Here is a 24,739-nt window from a genome sequence, read left to right as displayed (position 1 = left end):
CCTACATGCTGCCAGCAAATTCAAGTTCAGAAGTAAGACAAGTCCTTTTACCTTGAAACTATCTGAGGAGCGTCCAGGCCATGTTTTTATTCTGACTGCTATGCGTGGTCTGTGTCTGTGGAGGGTGTCTGCGCCTTTAAAAGGAACAGCCAGTTGTTTCGAATCCTTCTCGGACGGTTTCTAACTCCCCTTTGCGCTGGGGGAGGTGAAGGGAGAGGGAGGAGGGAGGAGGGAGACCAGAGTGTGTGTGTGTGTGTGTGTGTGTGTGTGTGTGTGTGTGTGTGTGTGTGTGTGTGTGTGTGTGTGTGTGTGTGTGTGTACACGTTCGGAGGGGGGAGAGATCGCAGCCGGCGCGGGCTCCCAAACAGCACACAGCACACAGCAGGAGGAGGAGTAAGATATCTGTCCGTCAAGGCGGTTACCACATTGAAGGGGCGGTCTTGGAATGCTCAGCACCCAATGGGAAGCGACGCTCCGTGTGTCGCTATGGTGACGGGGTTGTGCCCGGGGAGGCTGTGATGGGTTGACAGGTGCGTGACAATCGGAGCTCTCTGCAAGCATGTACGCCAAAGGCAAGAGTAACAGCGTACCGTCCGACAACCAGGCCAGGGAAAAGTAAGTTTATTTTATGCAAAAACAAGTAATGAAATGAATGAACGGCATGCACAGGGGGGCGAACAGACGGGAGGCTGCAGCGAGCAAATGTGGGGCTGATCGGGGCAGGCGGGTTCGTTGTCTTTGAAAAGTTGTTATTGTCAGTAGTCCGCGGTTGGCAATAGTGTAACTTTATAAATACCTGCTACTACTGCAACTACTGCTTGGGATGCATTGCCAGCCGGAGCGGCAACGAAATGACACGCACGGGAGTCGTTGAGCTGGTGTTGCGTGTGTTTTATTAACAAACTAGTCTTTTTGTTTGAAATGACCAGTAAGAATGTCAAGGGCAGGCAGGGAATATGTGTAGTTCCGAGGGGTGCACAGTTGCGGTCTGTTGTTGGTACTGAAGCTGGGTGATGGTGGTTAACTTTATTTCTGTAGAAGATAAGAACTGAACAAGGCTACCCCGTGCGCGATATTTTTTATAATTAAAAAAGGAAAGATATATATTTTGGTAGTGGGTGTTTGTGTGTAGCGGGGTTGAACGAAACAACGCGTTTCCCCCAATTTGTATTGAAGCTTCATATGCACAGAATAATTTAAATGTATGCATTTATCGGTATGGTGTGTCATAATAAAGTCGGTCGTGTTTTGGAGAGTACGGTCAATATTTCGCTGTTCTTGATGTTGTGTGATACCCGAACCTTGCAAAGTTTGAACACATAAGGGATGCTTTAGAGAAGTGAATGTTCAATTGGGAGCAAGCTTTCTGTCTGGCGCTTACAGAATTGCTCCAGTCACTGACTGGACGGTTTCAGTGTAACTAAATCTATATGTAACCTTAATTACCACGGATAACGACATGTCAAGTTGAGAGGGAGGTGAGAGTACTTGTGTAACACTGAGTTGTGGAATTGTATAGCCCAGGTAAACGCTGTGCAGTAATGTGTGTTGACTGTACAGCGGCATTATATATATATATATATATATATATATATATATATATATATATATATATATATATATATATATATATATATATATATATATATTAGTCGCTAGTTTGTTAAACAGGACCGCAGTCGGAGAAAGTTTGCCGGAGCTTGTCGTAAGGCACAATGCTTGCTGTTTTGGGGATAGTCAAACTGTAAATGTGTTCTTAATGGCTGGAAGTAAAAGACAGTCTTGCTTCACGCATTGCTCGTACAGTAATTGGTATTTTTATAATACTCTGGTTCAGCCTTATCTTTTCTTACTTTGATCGTGTAGTGTGTTTTATTGCACCGGAGACCAGTTTACTGCCGTGCTGTGTGGCTACTGAAGTCTGACAGGTCTTTAATTTTCTCTTGGTAAGAGTAGTATTGGATATTTGCTGTGGACTGCAAATAATAATAACCATGAATTTTCAAACAGAGGTATCGTGAAATGCATTAAATAAATAAATAAATAAATAAAATAAAAATAATAACCGCATTAAGAATACACGTCGATATGCAGCACTCGCTTATGCGTGAATGGGCTGCCCCTCACATGAAGTTGACATGCAAATGGTATTCCTGTATCATGTCATATAAAGATATGTTATAAGTTAGAACTTGTTTAAGTCACACATTTGCATGGTAATTTTGCAGGGTTCCCATGCTTTTCCATACTGCATTAGTTTTCCATGGTTTTTCATGTTTTGTAATATGCTTCCATACCTCTGTGCAATGTACAATACCTACAGTACCCATGCTTTACCGTGTTTTATCATTTATTACAGCTTGCTGTGCTTTTACTTTGGGAGACTTTTATAAAACGCAAGATAGCAGGTCAAACAGACTTTGATGTTAGGTGTTTGGTTGGCATAGGCGCCTAACTTTCTTTTAAAGTGGGGGAGGCAAATTGAAGTACTATAGTAACTGTCGAGCATAGCGAGGAGAATATATATATATATATATATATATATATATACATATATATATATATATATATAATACATACTGTACATACATACATACAGTATACATCAGTGGGGCTGGTGGTCAATAAAAAACCAAGAGGCCGAAAAAGGCCAGGGCTTGGGGGTCCCATTAAGTCCCCAACAACAGTATTATCGTATTATTGTGTTCTGAATGACAACACTTTTCATATTATTTATTTATTTGTTTATTTATTTATTTATTTATCCAAGGTGACTTACAGGTGTTACAGGGCAGTACTGTACAGGGTTACAATGCAAGATTAATATTTAAATGCAGTATAGTTTACAGTAAGTGCAAATAATACTACTGAAATACAACATGAACTAGGATGCAACAAGTTAGGATTACAACAAGTTATATCAACAATGGCATATTAATAGTGCATCAGCTGAGGATCCAGTAAGGTGGTGCCTAGTTCAGGAGAGTCCATTGCATAGTAATAGGATCAAGAGAAATGCAAGTACAGTCTAAATAGGGTTTACCCAGTTCAGCTGTTAAACGCATTTTCTTCACTAGCCAACAGAGAAAACAAAACAGTAGCCCATCGTAGATTATTCTAATAAACTTAACTGTTACACGCTGCCAGCGTATGTTTAAAAATGCACTGTATTCAAGACCATGTCACTAACGTACTTTGCATACAATATTTTCTAAACAAAGTTAAGGCAGATAAAAAACCAAGTGCATCCTGTCGACTTAATTTGCTGAACTTAAATAAACGACCAACAAAATAATTATATACCGACCGTACAGGCGAAATGAGAGTGAACGAGTTTGCCTGCGCTGGGGAAAATATGGGCATATGGGCGCGCACTGTCTTCTGGGAATAGTAGTTTATCTGGTGCACTGAAAGGTGTTTCCAGTTAGCAGAAAGGCAGAGGAAAACTACATCTCCCGTCATCCACGCATGTTAACAACGCTGGCTTCACTTTTTAACTTTGGTTTAATGGGATTAAACAGTGAAGGGATTTTCCACGTTATCGCGCATTGACGCAGTTTATTTTTTGTCTGCCGTTCCAGATGTTTTTTTAATTTTCCTACCGTTATGATGAATTTATTTATTTTTCTGGTCAAAATCTCCTTCAAATTCACTCATAATAATGCATATTAAGTAAAGGTCTCCATACACTGGACGTGATGCGATTTGTCCTGTGATAAAATGGTACTTTCGCTGCAACACTACCTTTCACACCAGTGGTGACAAGCGCGAGCGATGTGATAGGCGACTCTCCTCTGATTTTAACATCAGCTGGAAAAAATCACGCGTGTGACAGTCCGGTTATACAGCTATTAACAATGCAGAATAAATACGCTTTTCAGAATACTTATTCCAGTAAAAGTAAACGACTCATACACCAGCTATATATATGGACTGCCAGCTGTTCTCCCTCTGCTGTGTCTTTATAATTTTGTGTCGTTTATTGTACAGCTCTGGGTTTTGATACTGCAAGAATGATCTTTTTTTCCGCCATTGTTTACTGAAGGCGCGTAAGGGAAGCTGTTCCTCATTGGTCAGTTCCCTAGCTGCTGCGCGACAAAATTATAAAAAAAGACACCAATCCTATTTTTGTGTCGCTTCAGTGTTGCCCGTTGCATTGCAGGCAGTGTGAATGGCTCCTATCAAACATTTATTATTATTTGTCGTGGTGCGGTGTGTCGTACGACACAATTGCTTGTCGCATTGCATCATAATGGAGGCTAGCCTCCTCTGAGGAGCCAGAACTGCTGTTACTATTGGAATGTTGAATCTAGGGTTTAGGTTCAATTTTTTTTTTTTTTCCTGCATTTGACTTTTTTTTAACATTATTTTATTATAATTAGGGGTGTACCTAATTCACGGCCATGGAAAACGCTTCACGGACTGTGAAACCTGGTGTTTTTATAGTAAAATGCAATACAGTTATATGCAGGCCATTACGGGTTCCAGATGCGAATAATAGCTTGTTTCAATAAAAAAAGGTCATGACCTTGACAGACAGGATTTACTGATTGACACTTTACAGCAGCGAATGACATTCAGGGCTCAACTCACTGGTTGGTAGATTTGAACATCCGGGCGGTTCCGTATCGTAGTATTCTCATATTCTTGCTAACGCGTAAAACAAGTCAGATCATTTCAAAATGAGTTAAATCAAAAACCTTTAAAAGCACTAGTGCAGCGTAAAAGAGTTTGGAAGCCAAATTCTACACACCGACTGTGGCATACCATTTTGCCTGCAATGTTTGTTTTGTTGGATCACACACGGCAGGCAACTGTTCAGCGCCACGTGGACTGCGAAAGCCATCAGAGCAAAAAGAGGGCTGCAGATAGCACACTGCTGGGAAACGAAAAGGAAAAAAAAAACAATTTCATCTCTTTAAGAAGACGACTGAGAGCTCTGACAGCCGTCATTTCGCTACATTGGAACTTGTGGATGCATTTGCAAGTGCTAATATTCCGTTGGAAAAACACGATCACCCAAAGCTGAGAGAATTTATTCAACGGAATGTACAAAATGCCGGTTACTTACCATGTGGGAATAAGCTAAGACAAGACTACCTTCCAAAGGTTTTTGCTGCACATTTTGAGGAGGTGAAGTCTCTAATTAATTGACGTGAGTCTTTTGCAATTATTTCTGAGGAGTCCACTGACGAGCAAGACAACTATGTACTGCACGTTCGGTTTGATTTTATTTCTGACAAGGCCGAAGATGTACCGCCAGGAACGTTAATTTTTTCACTTTGAAATTTTGGGAAGGCATTGCCTCCCTTGCTCCTAAGAAACCAAGCAAACCTTCCTGTTTAAATTGTGAAATTATGGTTTTAGTAATTGTAAACCCACAAAATTGGGCAGGTGTTTCAGCATAAAATGTTCACTATGTACTTACTGAACATGTGTCAATACATGTTAAAGCAAGTAGCACCAAATGGCACAACCAGCACTAATTGCATCTCTGCACAATGAATGGAATTCTTACATGCAGCTTTTTAAAGGGAAGTGCTAAAGAGCCACAAAGAACACCCAAGTACTGTTCTTAATGGTAAATATTCTCCAAGGTAAGTATAAATAACAGTTCAAAATACTTGCCATGTCAGAAGCATTGGTTTACTGTCTACAACCCCTTTATCATATACATTGAACAGTATAAACTTATTTGCAGAAAGGAGCAGTTAAATGGATTTGTTCATCTGATACATTGTCTTTGCCTTTGAAATAGAATTAGACCATTGAATTAGAGTTTGCCCATAATAAAAATAAGTTTACTTAATAATGCAATTGCTGCAGCTGCAGTCAAGTCATTCTTACTCGTTTTTAAAAAAAAAAATGTATATGTTTTTTACTTTAAATATCGGGGCAAGTTTTGCACTTTCTTGAGCTTGGTTAAATTATTTTATATCTTCAACAAAGGCTGACCGTGCTCAGAACAATGGGATGGGTAATATATAAGCAAAAAGACTTTAATTACCCAATGATTTCAGGTACTTGCCTTTAAAATGACACTGGCTGTGAAAGAAGGACTGCGATCTTGCTGTTTTTTTTATACACAAATAAGCATTATTTACACAAATAAAACATCTTAAACGATGCAAGCAAATTCCTGCACTGTGTAGTACGGAAGCTTCAGTATGAAAGCTGAACATTCATTTCTATATAGAACAATGACAAGTTTTTCATGCTTCTTTTTTGCCTACTTCAATAAAGTAAAAACAGGCTTCTGTTATTTTGAAATCGCACCTCGTCAGATTATTACTTCTGCTTGGCACATGCCTCCTCTGCACTGTGGGTTAGGTGCCTATGTTGGCTGGCACTGGCAGCTGCTTCCATAACCAAGACTGTAGAAATCTCTGATGTTTGGGGAACAATCTTATAAGTGATGACATTCTGGTGAACAGGTTCTGCTGAAGAACATCACCTGATATTTGTAGAGCAGTTTCATATCCCTATAGACTGGTCATTTCAAGTCTTTGCTGCCCATGGCAGCCCCACTCTCTCATGACTTTAACTGGAATTCCAATTGGAAATAGGTAATCCGTGCTTGTGGGAACCAGAAGGTTTAGTTTGCAAAATAATGCCTTTGCCAGTTTTAAGACAGACCAGACCTTGCTTTTATTGTTTTTGGAATATTTTTTGCATGTGTTCATGTGTCTGTATCCATTATACATTTCTGTGTGAGAGAAAACTCATACTAATAATTAGATTTTGACCAGAAATTCAAAGAACTGACAGACCAAACGATTATAACACTAGACAAACTGTTCAACAAGAAGTACTAAAAAAGGCGCATTTTGAAGAACAGAATATGTGTTTAAATTTCATAACCCCTGAAATGTTTAAGGTAAAAGTGAAATCGCAAATAGAGAAAATTAATCTTCAGTCTTAAGAAACATGTCATGCAAAACTAGCAACCCTTGTTTACAGTATATTTTGCCAAAAATGTAAAATAATTTAACTATGTAGGAGAGAAAGGTACAGCATTATATAAAATAATACAGAATCACCTATCATACTTAAGAAATAAAAAAGTATATAAACCAGAGGTTCAACAACTTAGAAGATTAAGCAAGCATAGTCTGCTTAATCAAACAGCAACAAAAACACTAACAAAACAAGAAGCAAGAACTCAAAAGTGGCATGGGATTGGAATACTCGGTTGATGACCAGTCTGTCTTTGGTGTTGCTATTTTCATTCTCTTTACCAAACAGCTGCTTCATTGGTTTCCATCTTCCCCTCTGCATTGAGGGGTTTGTGGGTTTGGTCTCTGGTGAAGCAGTTCAGATGAACAGTAGCTGCCAGAGAGCAGTTCTAGTAAATAACTGAGACGCAGGGAATAAGCTGAAATAGAAATGGAATTATGTTTGAGCCATTTTGATAAGAACTCAAGGTTCATAATCATTTTTCTTTATTTAAATATATTCGTTTTATTGTTATTAATGTTTGTATATGTGGCCCTATAATCCATTGGATTGGATTTTCGCAATGCATACTGCACTGTGAAACTATCTATGTAAAAAAGATGTAAGTCGTGTGATAACAGTGATTTATCATGCACATATTCAGCTCATTATCAAAGCACAATGTAATTATCGTACAGTACTAGTGTGCACCATACAAGAAGTACATAATTTTTACCTCCTAATGATGGAGACAAGACACCACCAGTGGGAGTATCCATTACAAACCCAGCAGGCAATACTGCCAGATTCCTGGCTTCTGTATGTGTCACCCCCTGCTGGTTGGGGGTGGGGGTGGTGAGCGCATCAGTCGTGCAGCAGGAACTACTGCTCTTCTGTACAGTGCTTATCGATGTGTGCTGCTCAAGTGACTCAAGTCAGCCACGCACTGTGTGTGTTGACAGATCAGTCACAAATATCCTGTTTGTCTCATCCTGTTGAGGACAGTCGCTAACCCCCTTTCAGTAAGAAAAGTGTCCTTTTACAGTGCTGTGGAAACACTGTGGATCTTCTACCGGCAATGCCAGTCCAACAGGTGTTATAGAGGCTGGATGTCAACTTGGAGAACTATGTGCTGTAGTGCAATCACACAATACATAGCGCTAGTACAGGTCTGATGCGCTGTGCCTGATGGCAACACTTATCCTTATAGATGAGGAGATTCTTGGTGTTAATTTGCAATGTTGACTGAATGGCAGACTCAAAAGTATTCAAGTAAAGTTTTGTAAACTTCATTTGTAATATTTATTGACATATTCGTGAGATGAAATGTGGATATTTTACTCGTTAAACGATTGCAGAATATCTTTTAAATTAAAATAATAAAATATATAATGAGGAATCAACAATTTATTAAAGATGTTGGGCTTACTTTTGTTTCTGTTCACTTCTAATGGACAGAAGTTTTCATTCCGCTGTCTTTTATTGGGATTTTAACTTTTGTACCGAACTAAAATGCAAATGTGAATTTTTCAGATGTCCAATCAGTTAATAATATTATGGCATATAGTCAGAAGTTCTAGGTGTATAGGTGTATGTGACCATGACAAAACATATGTGTCGCCTGTGATGTCTTATTCAACACCCTGCCTATCCAACTACTAGCCCTCAACGTATAACTTTAAAAGGTTCCTATTAAAACAAGTACTGTGCAGTACACACGTTATTTCCCTAAAGTCTTTTATCACTGCATTAAAAGGCTTGTAAAGAAGCCGTATTTCTGGTTTCGAGAGGGAAGGGAATCCCTGGGCTGGTGTTACGAAGGCACAGAACACTCTGCCTTGATTCAATCTGTTTGTGTTGTGTGTGTTTGTTTAGAGAGCTTCGGCGCATACCCCTTTGTGCAAGTCCCTAACTAGTTGTAAGGAATGCAGGTTTTTTTTTTTTTTCTATGTTGACCTAATTTGGGAAGGGAGATGTTCTTTATCTGAGGTCTTCAATAGGGAGCCATCAGTCTTGCCGTCCTAGAGATAATACAAAATAAAAATATATGAACACAATTGAGATCTTTTATTTAACATCATGCAATCCAAGAAACTAAAAAATTACATCGCAAAAGTCTACCAGAAGCTAGAATACTTGTACAGTATTTCATGTTAGACTTTGAAATGCCACATTTTGTCAGTTTTTCGTTAAGTAGATAGAATACTACAAAGCGTTATTTAATTAAATATGTTAATGTAACATTATTCAGTGGGTTTCATTTGACTTTATGAAGCAAAATTAGTTAATTCTATAGGGTGATGCAAAGCTTTTGGCCACCGCTATAGATGCCTAAAATAGGACCTTTTGTGTACCAATAGTTATGAGGACCAGACATCAAATAGTGTATATGAAGATCCAGTTTTGTCTGTAAAAACAATGAATTAAATAAATGGCTCCTATTTCTAACAACAAAATTAATACTTTTAGGAGGGGTTATATTTCAAAAGACAGAATGAATCATTTTTGCAGTTTCAGAAGCCATGCTGTTGAGGAATATTGCACGCACCTCGCTAGGTTAAGGAATGTTGATCAACCTTTTCTCATTAATATGCAAGTGGCATCATCCCCATGGTAGAACAAGGTTAAGCATGCATAACGGAATAGCTTAGTGCTGCTGTATAATTGTATGTATGCCTCAGATTTTTGGGAATATAAATAACATGGGTTTCCATTTTAATCCCAGTACCACACTGCAAAGCAATCCTCTCTGTTGTTGGGGTCAGGCATTGTAAAACATTGGACATTAAAAGGGTTAAACAGCACCTTGGTATGGGTGTGAAACATCAGAGGAATCTTAAAATTCTTTGTATTTAGAGTCATTTTGTGCCGTTTGCTGTTTCTGTCATCACATCCTGGTGGCTTTTTAAAATGCAGACGTTCTACCCCTGGGGCCTCAATAGAGCTCTCAGAATCATGTCTAACCTCCAAGTACATGTGGTGCACGAGAGTGTAAACAAGCACCCTTCCTGCCCCAAGTGGATGTAAAAAAATACCTCATTTGTTCAGCAGTATTGCATGTTGTTTTAAAATAGCATTTAGTAAATATATAATTTGAAACTGCTAGTTTAGATACTACTGTATTGGCTGCATTCCATTTAAACCGCCTTTCTTCCCAGACTGTGTCCATTTACTGAAACCTAATGCAATAAACATCAGGCTGTTTGACATGATAAATGTAGCCTTTATCAAAAATGAATGATTGTACATTCATGAAAAAGATTCCAAAACTGCACGGGGTGGGGGGTAGGGATTCCATTGTTATATAGGGAGTGTTCAGACAGAAGTAAGCTGGTTATACCTTCCATTAACTGGTAAATACCCGTCGGAGATGGTTTCAAAAGCTAGTTGACGGGCAGAGACTGAAGCCGGCCATCAGTTTGACTGGCAGCAAAAGGTCTGTGACAGCAGCTAGAAACATTGACTGTCACTAATAGGAGTGAATGCCTCTAGCCTATGTCTTTAAAGGCACAGGCAATCGAATGAGTGAGTGATTCAGCAGGTTCTTATTCCTCATCCTCAGTAAGTAAATAGTGTTGTAGAAATCATGTTCTTGGTTTAATGAAAAATAAATAAATCCACAACTAATAAATTCAGGTGTAGTCGAGTACCACAGTATCTTAAATGCCCTGATTGACTGTAAAAGTGAGCTGACCACCTTGTTGTCAACAACAGATCGGAACAAAAGCACTTTTCCTGATTACTAGCAAAAATGGATTAAAGTACAGCACAAGAGAATAACACTTGACGGCATAATTTATTACACTTGCTGTTGGCTGTGGCCCGGGTATCCCTTGTGGTAAAATGGTCAACATCCCGACTCTTCTTTTACAAGCGCCATGGGTTCAGTTAAAGTGCTGACAGAAAGCCACTCAGCTCTGCCTCAGCCACACCCATAACATTATTAAACTTTGCTACATTGCTAAAAACAATAAGAAAATATTACTGAAGCATTGTAGAAGAACCATGCAGTGTAGGTGTGCTGACCAGTGTTTTAAAATCTTTTGTCTTGCCTATAATTACCTCCCACTGGTATACAGTGGAAGCTGGGGTTCGAATGCTCCCATGTGTAACAGTCTCAAGTTTCTACTCATGTAACTGACGGCTCTGATCTTTAACTGAGCCACAGCACAGGAAGACATTTCGTACCAGGAAGGGTCACTAACTTTTACTTCTAGCATATAACTGCAAATATTCATGGTCTGGGCCCTGTCTATTTTTGAGTGAGTTACTAATTCCCTATAAACAGGCTTGTAGTTTTGAGATCGGCAAATAATGGTCACTTGGTAATTCTAAGAACTCGATTACAAACCTAAGGGTGCCAGCGCTTTTAGGGTTCGAGCTCCTTCACTTTGTATCCGGAATGCTGAGTCTGTCAGTATTTGTAAATCTAAGGTCAGAACAGTTTGGAACTATTTTGTCTCGCTGTTTATTATTTGTAATGTAATGTGTGCTGGGATGCTGTCACATGAAGGACACTGTACAAATGAAATTGGTATGGTATGGATCAGGAGCGGAGCTAGCTTTTCATGCCGGGGGGTGGGAGGGGGGAGAGGAGGGGAGCGAGTCTTACTCTAATTAAAAGCTGTAAAGACTTAAAAGACTGTAAAGACTGTAAAGACATAAAATAGTTGAAAACATAACAAGAGATGCAAATATCTGACTACAAATGCCACCTATTGAGGGACTAAGAATCCAGCGGATTGCTTAGGAATACAATTAATGTAAACAGTGAAGGCTTTATTGATGAAAAATACGAGGTCATGAACAGAAATTGGTTTTCCCACATTTGAGATAGACTTTAGACTCCTACCCCCCCTGCCGGGACAAGTTAAAAAAAATAGGTGCCCTGGTGGGCGAAGGTATTCAAACTGTCTTTGTCTTGATGTCAGACTCCCTGCAATACACACATTGTCATGAACATGAGAGGAGGAGGAGGAGGAGGAACACATTAATGGTAATATTATATCAGAAGGCAATATTTAAGTAAAAATAAGATTTGATATATGATTGGCAAGCATAAAATAAAATGCGAGATGTTAACCAAAAATGTACAAATGTATTTTTAATTTTAGTGAAATAAAAATATACAACAAAATAATAAAATGCTGTTATCCAACAACAATACTACAACAAATAACATTAATATTAATTATTTTAATCTATATATATATATATAAATATATAAAAATTTGCAATAACTAAATAAATTAATACATACATTAAATTTAAGTGTTTATTTGACCAGTTGACTGGTTTTTTCAGGTACTTTTGAATTTTCTGTATATACAACTCCCAAATTATTCCACACAATAGAACTCTTACACAAAACAGCTAGTTGCTTTTTCAAATCACTCCTCTCACACAGCACACAGGCAGCGCCGCAGAAGACAGACCAACAGCGCAACACCAACTGAAACACCCACAAAACCACCTGATTTCTCGTTATCCAATGGCCAAATAGATACAAAAATGTTCATCGCTGGGCTTCTGGGTAGTGTAGTTTTAAAAGCAATCCATTATATTTAATAGGAGAATAACAGCGGTAAAGACAAAGCAACACTTGGGCTGATTAGATGGGTCTGTGCCAGTTATAGAGTTAAGCGTATGATGGCAACAGTATTGAAGCGCGTGTGTGGAGGTGTATTTTTCTAAGTGTGTGTTCGGGCAGTCAAGAGGGTCCCACCAAGCTTTATTTTCAGGGCCCGGGGTGCGCCGCACACCCTGCCCCCCCGCTGGCTCCCTTCCTGGTATGGATGCTTCCTAGGTTTCATCACTGTATAAAATGATGCCCTTGTGTCCAGGTATAAACACATGGTTGAAGAAGAGTGCAAATGAAAGTGTGTGTGTGCTAAGATGATTCATTAAAGACAATATTAAACCCTTGTTGGTGGATTTCTCTTCAGCTCTAAAATACTTCCCCATACAAGCCCAAGCATACCCCTCAATATACATTTGAACCTATTTGCACAGTTACACAGTATTGTGTTGTCTTCAGCAGCAGAAAGTGGGGAGCTGGGGAAGTGATAATATTGCTAGTGTTAGTATGGTGTGTTAATAAAAATCATAATTTAATGATTTTAAAAACATAAGAATCATGACAATATTATCTGTTAATAAAATCATAATAAGTTAACTCTGTACACTGTACTTCATGCACTCTGTACAGCTTGTGGTAAAGCAATAGACTCATTCCCAAACATGCATATGTTTTATACAAAGCATGATTAGAATCGATTAGCTGCATAAGCCAGCCAGTGCAAGGATAATCATCAGCATAAAATTCACGAAACTGAAAGACAGAAAAACAAAGCCCAGCACGTATGTCACAAAATCAATCTGATAGTACACTTGTTGATTGTGGTGAGTGTGTGTGTGTGGCAGAATTTCCCAACATCCACCCTCCTTTTACAGTAAGTGAGCGTCCTGTCTCGGTAATCTTTGTTTTGTAGTCCATCTTCATGGAGACTTTGAAGAAGCATTATGCTCTTTTATTCTGTCTAGTCCTGTTTGATAAGATTATAGCATTTCCAGTTAAACACAGCTTGCGGAGCAGGCCGTGCCTGGCTCATGTCTGGGAAGAAGTAATCAGATGTCAAATAGGAATAGGGTCTGCTGTCCATTGCTGTGTCTGATCATAAGGACTGGTGTTCCCTCAGGGTAATACACGTGGTGTGGTAAAGCCTTTGGGATACGTCTATCTTAATGTATGAAGAACTGAGAAGCCGGGTTTATTGTTAATAGTCAGAAATAATTTTTTATTATTTTTTTTTGCTTTGGGACTGAGAAACTGACAAAGGGGATGGTGATAATAGTAATAGAAATGTATGTGCCCTTGTTGAAGGCAAAGATCATATTGTGAGGCACTTTGGATCTCTAGCCAAGCTCCAAGCCAAGTAAAGGTAGATTAAGAGAAACGGTAAATCTGTATTGGAGTAACAGAACCCAGAACCGCTCGGAATGATTGCAAACTGAAATGTGACAGCTTTACTTTTTATATGCCTTTACACAATACTGTGCACCTGTATGTGAGTTAAAAGACATTAAAACCTGTGTCCCCTTAATTAATAATTATAACTTGCCAATATGTTTGTTGTTTTCTAACTAATGCTCATTTTAAAGTTATGTTCTGTTAGATGTATCAGTGTTATTGTGCTTCTCAGTATTAATGTGATATTATTTTTTTTTTCTTTTGGATTTCTGAATCATGGTATACAGTATGTGCTGAAGACCTTTTGGTTTTGGTAATCGCCGATATCCACTGGGGGCTGATTTGAGACTGCGCCACACTCATTAGTCAGCTGTGTAATTTACTCTAGTCAACTGGCTTCCAAGAGCTTCTTATCCCTTCATGCATTTGTGCTTGGCATGCTCACTGCAAGCATTTCCCACTGGGGATACGATAAGGATAATGTGGAGATGACCATACTTGTACCACTACCTAATTTTCAAGTTGGGCCATCTTTGGCCCTGATCATAGCCTTAACATGATGTGGCAAAGGATAAGTAGCTAAAAGGTGTCTCGAAGGATGTTAATCCATAGAGTCGTTAATAGCAACTGGTTCAGAGAGGTAGGCAGAGGATCGTGATGACGAATGCGTCATTCAAGTTCATCCCAAACTCATGGATAAGATTTGGGGATTGTGGTGGATTGTTCTGCCGTGGTGGTTGGGCGATTATCATCTTGATAGCAGTCCTCAGGGTACAGGGCAGGTGCTGTCTAGAACGGAGCTCCACAATTTCAATGCAGAAGGAATCATTAAGGGTTCATGATGGAGTCTTGGGTCTACATAAAATAATGACGGAGGAGTAACAACTTAGAAATGCTTTGAAGTTATGAAAATTAAAAACAGAAAATATACTGGGGTTTTTGTGACCTGTCATTGAGTCTATTGAAAGCAGCTTAAAGAAGAACAGCAATTCATAACATTTAAGTTGACTAATTTTAATCTTCAATGATCTTTATAGCTGGTAAATATATTGATATTTTAGGGTCTCAAGGGTACAGATAAGTCTTGTCTTACAGGAACTATTAGTCACAACAGAAACTCAATAGTCATGGGGCTTCGTTGCCTGCAAGATTGTTCATTTCCTCAGTGTTCATCAACCATTGAAAGAGGTCGAGATAAGTTTTATACTTGAGTTCCTTTATATTTTCTTCAATATTTATTTTTTAAATGATGCTTTAAACATTACATATCAGAGGTGGAGACCTTGGCTTAGGACTACTCTATGTTGTGATCTCCTGGAAAACAGATGTTCATAATAACAGGGTGTATGATCCATGCTGCACACAGAGCAGCTACTGTACATCCTCAGGCATGGTTTGTGGAAAGGCACAGTCACTGGGACTGACTCGAAAGCAATTTGAAATTAGACTTAGGTTGATTTCCATCATCAGCAGATCAAGATCAAAGTGATTTCAATAGGGACTCTGTTAGGATTGCAGGCTGACAGAGCTCCATCTCTCCAACTCGCGCTGATGGTTGAAGTTTTAAATCTCGGTCTGCAGAAAAAAATAACGTAGGCCGAATGTGAAAGCTGTGAATTATATTATGTCAGAGAAATCTTGGAAGTTGGTGTATTGATTTTGCAATTATACAAAAGCGTGATGCATAAATAGTTTAGTGTTTTGTGTAATGCCTGGTTGCTTATTGGATTATAGACTGTAGACTACATATGGTACAAGTGTCAGACCCAGTTTGATATTGGAAAGAGAGTTTTAAAGACTGGTTTCATGGTGCAGAAGCCATGAAAATGTGGCAAGAGTCTGAGAGATTCCTGCTGGTGGGAATGCAACTAGCTACAGTAGTATGTGATGTAGCTGGATGATAGAGCAAAACATAGAGAACTGTGACACACATTGCCAACTGGGTGTGATCTGAAACATTCATTGTATACCAGATTCATCCTGGATAGCAACAAAACCTGCGGGTGACCACCACCATCCAGCAGCCTGCTCTAACAGAGCTTTGTCAACTGGAAGAGTACCAACTGCTTTTAAAACTGCCACTACTCAAAAAATCTCATTTAGATCCTACAGTTTTGAGGAATTTTAGACCGATCTCCAATTTACCTTTTATAGCTAAGATCTTGGAGAAGGTAGTAGCCAATCAACTTAATCTGTTTCTTGATAATGGTAAAGTTCTTAAAGTTCCAATCAGGTTTTCGACCCACTCATAGTACAAAGACTGAACTTGATAGAGTGGTAAATGACTTATTGGTAAATGCAGACTCTGGGTCTATTTCCATTTTGGTTTTATTAGACCTAAGTGCAGGTTTTGATACTGTTGATCATGGGTAGGGTTATTATTTATTATTATTATTTATTTCTTAGCAGACGCCCTTATCCAGGGCGACTTACAATTGTTACAAGATAACACATTATTTTTACATACAATTACCCATTTACACAGTTGGGTTTTTAACTGGAGCAATCTAGGTAAAGTACCTTGCTCAAGGGTACAACAGCAGTGTCCCCGACCGGGGATTGAACCCAAACCCTCCGGTTAAGAGTCCAGAGCCCTAACCACTACTCCACACTGGTTGTCTGGAACTGTACTAAACTGGTTTAAGTCATATCTTACTAATAGATGGAATGTTGTTTCCTTGGGAGATTCAGCATCAGGATTATCTACAGTTACCTGTGGCGTTCCCCAGGGTTCCATTCTGGTCCCATATTATTTTCTTTATACAGTACATGCTAGTGCTGGGGGAGATATTTTGTAAACATAGTGTATATTTTCACAGCTATGCTGATGACACACAGCTTTGTATTTCTGTGAAACCTGGGGATACCTCTGCGGTCTCTGGTTTAATTGAGTGTCTGAATGATGTCAAAATCTGGAAGTCTCAACATTTTTTGCAGTTAAACTCAGAGAAGACAGAAGTTTTGATTTTGGGTTCTCTGCAATAACTGGAGTTTGCCAATTCTCTAAAAACAGAGTTGAGTAATTTAACTTCAGACCCAAAATCAGATGCCAGAAATGTGTGATTCATATTTGATTCTGATGTATGTTTTCATGCTGTGATGTCACCAAAGTGTATTTTTATCATCTACGAAATATTGCTAAGATTAGGTCATGCCTTCCATTGCCTGATTCTAAGAAGTGAATTCATGCACAGCTGCAAGGTATGCTGGTTGTTTGTGTTGCCTACATCTTTGCAGGATGGTGTTGTGGGGTAAGAAACATATCATAATGACTCTAACACATGACTGAGCTGGCACTGGACGGCGGGATGGACAATCAAATTGGCATATCGCCTTTTTGGGGCAATATGTCAACTCATCATACTGTAAGGATGTTTTGTTTTGTTTGCATGTGACAGTCTAAAATATTTTGCAGCAGAGTGTGTGTGTGTGTGTGTGTATGAAATCAAAGAAGGAATCTATGAAAAAGACCTAGGAGTTTATGTTGACTCAGAAATGTCTTCATTTAGACAATGTGGGGAAGCTATAAAAAGGCCAACAAGATGCTCAGATATATAGTGAAAAGTGTTGAATTTAAATCAAGGGAAGTAATGTTAAAACTTTATAATGCATTAGTAAGACCTCATCTAGAATACTGTTTTCAGTTCTGGTCACCTCGCTACAAAAAGGATATTGCTGCTCTAGAAAGAGTGCAAAGAAGAGCGACCAGAATTATCCCGGGATAAAAAGGCATGTCATATGCAGACAGGCTTAACGAATTGAATCTATTCAGTCTTGAACAAAGAAGACTACGTGGCGATCTGATTCAAGCATTCAAAGTTCTATAAAAGGTATTGGCAATGTCGACCTGAAAAAAGAAACAAGGACCAGGGGTCACAAATGGAGATTAGATAAAGGGGCATTCAGAACAGGAAATAGGAGACACATTTTTACACAGAGAATTGTGGGAGTCTGGAACCAACTCACCAGTAATGTTTTTGAAGCTGACACACTGGAATCCTTCAAGAAGCTGCTTGATGAGATTCTGGGATCAATAAGCTACTAACAACCAAACGAGCAAGATGGGCTGAATGACCTCCTCTCGTTTGTTAACTTTCTTATGTTCTTGTGTGTGTGTGTAATGTAGCTCGGTACTAATGCATGGGTTGGAAAGCACCAGTGGATTTAGACAGTACTTTATTCTGTCCTTTTTAGCTCAAACTCTCAGTTAAGCTCCAGCCTAATCCACAGCGCACTGGCACACACACAGACTGCCTGCAATGAGGCAGGAGGTGTTTTTTTTATGAATGATAAGCCTGAACAAGCATGTGGTCTGAATGGAAGCTATGTGGATGATGTCAGAGCCTGCATTTGCATTCTACTAACATTGCATAGGAGTCAGATGTCAACATGAATCTGGGCCTGTTGAAATGCTCAAGAACAGTTCTCAGTCCCCCCCACCTCCAGTAAATTAAAGCTTATTGTGGGTTTATTTTAGGATTTTTCATTTCAGTGTCTTGGTTTTGTGTCACAGGTGGATATTAGAAAAAACTGGGAGAGATGAGTCAGCCCAGTGTATTTTTTCTTGCAGTCTGCTGCAGAATTTCTCCTAGGAGGGAAAAAAATAAATAAATGTCTCAGATAATAGGAATGGAAAGCAAACCTGTATAGTATCACTTTGAGCCATTCCAGGCTTTACTGTGAGCCTTTCCTGAATATAACCTCTAAAAAAGGGCATGTTTGCAGTTTTTTTCTGTTGCTAAAATACTACTGAATCTGAATCAGGTTCGATTTCATAATCACTCTACAAACTGTAATAATGTGTGGATGACAAGCCATTCGGAAAACTAAATGTTTAGTAAGGATGAACGTCACTAATGACCATTATTTGGCCAATAACAAAACTGAACACAAATCTTACCGACATCCCATAGCCCTATTAATAAAGAAATCAAAAATCTACAAAACCTGCAGCAGCCAGCCACCATCCAGCAGCACAGGCTGCCTGCTCTGACAAGTGTATTATAAAAAGGCGTGGATGGTGCTGCTATACACAAACAAATTCGCGGCAATGGCTTTCATACTGTAGGTGTCTGGATAATTGTCAGTGTAGGTTCATTCTCAAGCATGGCTCTATATACACACCTGCGCAAACTTCATCTGCCACAACACCCTATCTGCAGGGAACACAAACACCTGACAGCCTTCCTTTTCGCTGGCCTGGTTAGGCAGTGACTTTGCATAGAGCCTGTACTGGCTTGTTTTTATGTTGGCCTGCAGTACTTGGACACTCAGCTGTGAAACTTTGGCATCCATCGGTGTGCATGCAGGTGCCATGGCTGTCGTGAAATCTTTTCTCATTGGGCTAAGGGAAGGCTGTTTCCTGTACGGCCTGTGTTCACCTGTGTTTATCTTTTCTGCTTTCTGTTTTGGTGTGTCCTTTGCAGTCTCCATTTTTATTTGAATCCGGTGTGCTTTATTTACCAGCAGCACTTCTTAAGATGTTCTGTAATGACCTACTTTAAATTATTCTTGTGTTAATTTCTTTTAATTTGTGGAACGAGGGCACAGCAGGAGGTTTGCTGCGAGGTAGGTTTGCGTCCATCATGTTTTTCCAACCTAAAACATTTTAACTCTTAGGGCCCTGTTTGGAAGCATGAGCATAGGAACATTTTCAGAGAGAAATTAAACAACTGTAATGTAGTGGTATGAAACCAGCAAGAAAGGCTTTACATTTATTGTTCTGTCAAGTTTCTTACAGGGTTTACTACATTTTGTTAGTCCTTACTATCAAAATCAGCTCTGCACTTGCTTTATCATGGGGCCAATAGTCTGAGACTTGCACTCCCTTTCCCCTCTAACTTTACTGGCCAGTCTAATTCATCACGGGGAAACTCCAGATGTACAGTAGGCTTTGCTGCAGCGGTAGAAAAATCCAAATCGCCGGACTACCTTTTCGTTTCAGGTTTTTCACATAGCAAAGTAAGTCAACCACCTGAATATACAGGAAAGCTGTTCTTAAAACCGTATGAAGCACTACTGTTCACCTCAGTTCAAAATCAGGACGGTCCAGCAAACTACAATAGGTACTTCTTATTAAAACAGTCTCTCTTAAGGACCTTGTGGGAATCAAAGCCGATGCTGCGTGCCGCCCTGGAGGGCTGGCTGTCCCTGGACTGGGGTATGGTTCAGCACCCTGCAGTAGGACACGCAGCAGCGGCAGTGGCAGCAGCTTACTCTTACGGCTGTGAGGTCACATTATCATCCCGGCAGAGCAAATCTCTTGATGCTGAGCGCTTCATAACTGCTTCAATCGTGTCTCCCCTGGGCAAGCCAGTCCTCAGGAATTCTTTTTATTCCTGCAATAGCTGGAGTGTGTTGTTTGTTTTTTTGTTTTTTGTGCAGTGCAGCGTGTTTATTTGTGCATATGTTTGTAGCATTTTGTTTTTGCCGGTTTTGCTTTGATGAGAGGGATCATTTTTAGGTGCCAGGTTTCTGAGGTTATAACACTGTAACTGACCAATGCTGCATATTTACAAGCGTTGTCAATATTATCTTTCAAGTACAAATGTCTTGCCAGTTCTACCCCCCATATACCCCAGTTACCTGGTTCATTATAGCACTGCCGGAGGGCTGTTGCAGCACGGAGACGTGGGGCTGGAGTTGTGCTCGGCTTCTCAACAGCATTTCCTGGTGCTGGGGGGAGGGGGATCAGCATTGATCATGCTGACTTACCCATGTGCAATTTCACTGTACCGTGCCTGTGCTGGGAACCACTGCCTTCCTCATTTATCGATTCACTAAATAATATTTTACCAAGAAAACTCCCTGCTGAGATGAAAACATCAAGTTACACAAGGCAACAACTGCTAAGTTAACCTACCTTCTGTGATTTATTTTTATTTATTTATTTATTATTCAAAGGTTGAAAGGGAGCTAGATGGCACAGATATTTGATGAAAACTTCAGTCTCAAAGCATTAATACCAGAGTATCTCTGGAATTCAGAAGATGGTGTGAGTAAAACCTCTTGTTCTAAAAAGATATCAAACAGAATTAAACTGCTTTATCTGTATCGCAACCCGTCACTCGGAGATTCTGGGACAGCTTCTTCTTTTGAATCTCATTTAGACTTTCCTATCAGCATGAGTGTTGGTACAATGGCAGTACGGGGCAATTGAGAACCACGAGTATGCCACTTTATAACTGTTCAAGGGCTTCCTTTGTAAAGAGGGAGAACAGTGCTGACAAATGTTAAACTCCATGTCTAAAGTACTGTTGTATCATTTAAATAGTTAAATAAAATAAAAGGTGAGCCTTTTACACAGTACAATGATTTTTAAAGAACTTCCACAGGCACTGAGATTCAGGCTGTTGCAGTTTTTATCACCAGGAGTTTGAGCCCCTCGGCTGAACTCCAAGCTTGCCGTGTCTGGGGCCGACACACTTGAGAGATTTACAGCACCCCAGGGCATTGTGCCACTGCACTGCTTTGGGTCTTTTTATGCTTCTTGATTATTGTAACTTTTCACACACCTTGTGTGTAATGTGCAACACGGCTGTAACACACATGACAGAGGTGGTTTGTGTTATGTCCTGTGTAAAGTGCGCGCCCATAGCAGAAATACCATAGCATATAGAAAATTCCAAGATCTCTTGAGTAGGCATATACTGTGCATCTTCTATTTAACATATTGAACACGTACCCTTTATATAACTCTTACGACGTGCAAAATGATTTCTTGGGGGACCACTAGAAACTAAGCAGCGTTGGTTTTCCAGGTTGGTTACATTCTGTACAAGGTAGTGTCAGCTGTAGGACATGTGTCCTCCCTCTCTGAATGCATCAACTTCTCTGTAGTTTTACCCAGAGCTCCTGAAGCAACATACAGCAGCCAGGAGGGTTGAAGGGGAAAACTACTTTCATATTTGCAGCAATTCTCCTGTATTTAGGAGATGACAGTTTTTTATTGGTTCGGTTGTCTGGGCAGTTACACTGAATTGCTGGTAATAGTCAGGCATGTCCGTCCCACTGACCTGTTTCAAAGGGTTGTCCGCAGCGTCACACACGTTCTTTCTTAACTAATGGGTATGTAACAGGCTAATACACATTGATCTGACATGCAAGGAGAGGGAGATTTCTGGATTAGAACAACAATGTGCCACTCAACCTGAGGGTTAAGTGGCTTGCCAGTTCTTTATGAAATAGGTTTAGCTTAAACTGTGCGTCGGGCTTAATCGGGGTCCCAGTACAGTAATTCCTGTTTTATTTGAAAACAAATATCTCAATCAGTAAACCCTAATTAAAATCAAGTCTGTGGAACAGCAGGGCAAGGAACTCGCACTTGCCTTGCACCCAGTCCTGATTTTTCAGAATTCAAAAGCCAGGAGTTTGATGATTTGAATACATTTCTCCTCCTGTGACAGCAGCATGAACAACTCCCATTAGCAAACCTACAGACTTGGGTATGATTTATTCCTATACATGGTCATTCCAGTAATATACCTAAGCAAGAGAAGTTCTGAAGCTCAGGATTGGGTGCAGGGCCTGTGCCCTACTATTTTAGTGTTATTTATAGAATAGATACATAAATACTGTAAATAAATAAATGATTTTCACTGCAAAAAAAGCGTGCCAGAAATGACGACGGAGTGGATCGGGCAGTGTCTGTTAATGCCCGATACATGTGCTTCCCACTGGGACAGCCAAAGAGCAGGCTTGCTGTACAGGTCAGTGTGACAGTCCATGTTCTGCTGCTCATCTTTTCAGGGTGACTGCCTGGTTAAGAGGGGCTCTTGGAGGGGGGCTCCCGAGTGGCGCATCCAGTAAAGGCGCTCCTCGCAGGATGTGCCCTATAGCCTGGAGATTGCAGGTTTGAATCCAGGCTATGTCACAGCTGACCGTGACCGAGAGTTCCTAGGGGGCGGCGCACAATTGGCTGAGCGCTGCCCGGGTAGGGAGGGCTTAGGTCGGCAAGGGAATCCACGGCTCACCGCGCATCAGCGACCCCTGTGGCCGATAGGGCGCCTGTGGCTCTGCAGCGGAGCCGCCAGATCTGTGTTGTCCTCCGGCACTATAGGTCTGGTGGCATTGCTGTGGATCTACAGTGCGAAAAATGACGGCTTGGAAGGAGCACGTTTCGGAGGACGCGTGTTCCAGCCTCCGTTTCCCGAGTCGGCGGGGGGGTTGCGAGCGGTGAGCCGGGGATACAGATAATAATTGGGCATGCTAAATTGGGGTGAAAACCGGGGTAAAAATAACTGGCGACGACTAAATTAAAAAAAAAAAAAAAAAAAAGAGGGGCTCTTGGAAGAAAACCGGAGAAGCAGCAGCGACAAAACAGCTGTTCTGAAAGTGTGACGTCTGCTAAAGTCTTTATAATACAAGTATATATAAAATGCAAAGACATTTATGAAGGCTTCTTGTCGAGGTGCTCATCTGAGGTGTTTAGATGAAACTTAACTGAAACGTTTCGGCTAATGTCTTCATCAGTGTGCCAGTGATTGAATGATTCCTGCCTATTTTCAGGCTGTACTTGTATGCTTTCAATGCAGAGCAGGAGTTTAGATCAGTAACTCCGTAGTATTCCTCTTGTTAAAGATGTATGTATTTATTTGTGCTTTAAACACTAGCATTCAGACACTAAAGCAGCATTACTTGGACGCATGTTTTGGGTGGTATGCTTGTAAAGGAATCGAAAGTAAACTTTTAAAAAACAGTTAAACAAATCTGCAGTGTCACTTCCCAGCCGTTCACTTGGACAGGTACTTTGTTATCAGCTAGATGTTATTCTCCAGATAGTAGTGAAAAGTTAGTATTAGAGTCTTGGTTTAGCATCACAATATTGTGTTAAGAAAAAGTGTAAAGTATAAATTGCAACTAAAGGGTTTTCTAGAGTTTCTTCTGTTCATCCAAAGATTGTTTGTAAATAAAATAATTTGTGTTTCAGAGAATGTAATCTAGTGATTGGCTTTTCTAATTCAATCTACAGTGTGTGTTTTATCTTGGGTGGTGGTTACAGTAATGCTGGCTACAAGGCGCCAATCCTAACTCTCCGTTATCTCGTTTTTCACAGTCAAGTGTTTGTAAGGCATTTCATTAAGGTACTGGCAGGGGTTGAAGGAGTGTATTAGCTACCAGGTGCCAATCTCAGATGCTAATTTAAACACAGAACACCACATGGTATTCATTCTCGGGTTCATTTGATTCAAAGGACAGGGCATTCGATTGGTCAACCCTGGTAGGTGTAAAGGTGAAGAATACAGAATCACTTCTGAAACCTAATAAATAAAAAAGAAAATGAACCAGTAGTTCACTGCTTTACAAAAAATAGACATGAATGATCTAAATTGGTAAAGAAAATAAATGGATAAATAAACTCAATACCATGATGTCTGAAGGTTTAAATAGAAAGGAACAGTAGATCGTTACATCATTAACTATTTAGTAAATGACATCACAAGTACATTAATAGATTTAAATAGAAATACATTTGCGTAGTTACCATGACATCAAAATCATATTAGTACCTCCACTGTTTAGTTTTCAAACCCACTTTCCCTTAACAAAGGTATGTTAAACATACAGAAACGGGAAGTTGGCTAATCTGCCTTCACCTGGCTTTGAACTTGTGCTGACGATCCCAAGTACTGGCACTGATCAGCCTTCCTCATTCCATTCAAAACATATGACAGTGTGAATAGGTAGGACAGGCAGAATTCAAAGGTCACTCTGGCATACAATTAGAAGGGAATGGCTGTTTGGTGCAGACACTAGCTCAAGCTCAAGTAAAGGCAGATTCAGAGGGGAAAAAAGAGTAAGTCGATACTGGAGCAACAGAACACAGAACCACTC

The 24,739-nt window shown here is 39.9% G+C and overlaps 1 protein-coding gene across 8 annotated transcripts in view; it reads left to right on the top strand.

The window, feature by feature from the left end:
* Positions 1-358: 358 nt before the first annotated feature.
* LOC131739055 (single-stranded DNA-binding protein 2) overlaps positions 359-24,739 on the top strand; it is a 107,588-nt gene continuing 83,207 nt past the window's right edge. For 2 of the 8 annotated variants that reach the window (XM_059032668.1, XM_059032699.1), the window contains exon 1: positions 363-615. In XM_059032668.1, coding sequence (XP_058888651.1) covers positions 560-615 — 56 coding nt within the window. In that variant the 5' untranslated portion in view covers positions 363-559. Of the gene's footprint in view, positions 616-24,739 lie in introns of all 8 variants that reach the window. The other 6 variants (XM_059032757.1, XM_059032803.1, XM_059032871.1 and 3 more) reach the window with 5 other exon arrangements.

The sequence above is a fragment of the Acipenser ruthenus genome, chromosome 1, assembly GCF_902713425.1.
Source record: "Acipenser ruthenus chromosome 1, fAciRut3.2 maternal haplotype, whole genome shotgun sequence".
Lineage (NCBI taxonomy): Eukaryota > Metazoa > Chordata > Actinopteri > Acipenseriformes > Acipenseridae > Acipenser > Acipenser ruthenus.
The sequence above is the reverse complement of the archived record's forward strand: the minus strand, read 5'-3'. Positions and strand labels throughout refer to the sequence as shown.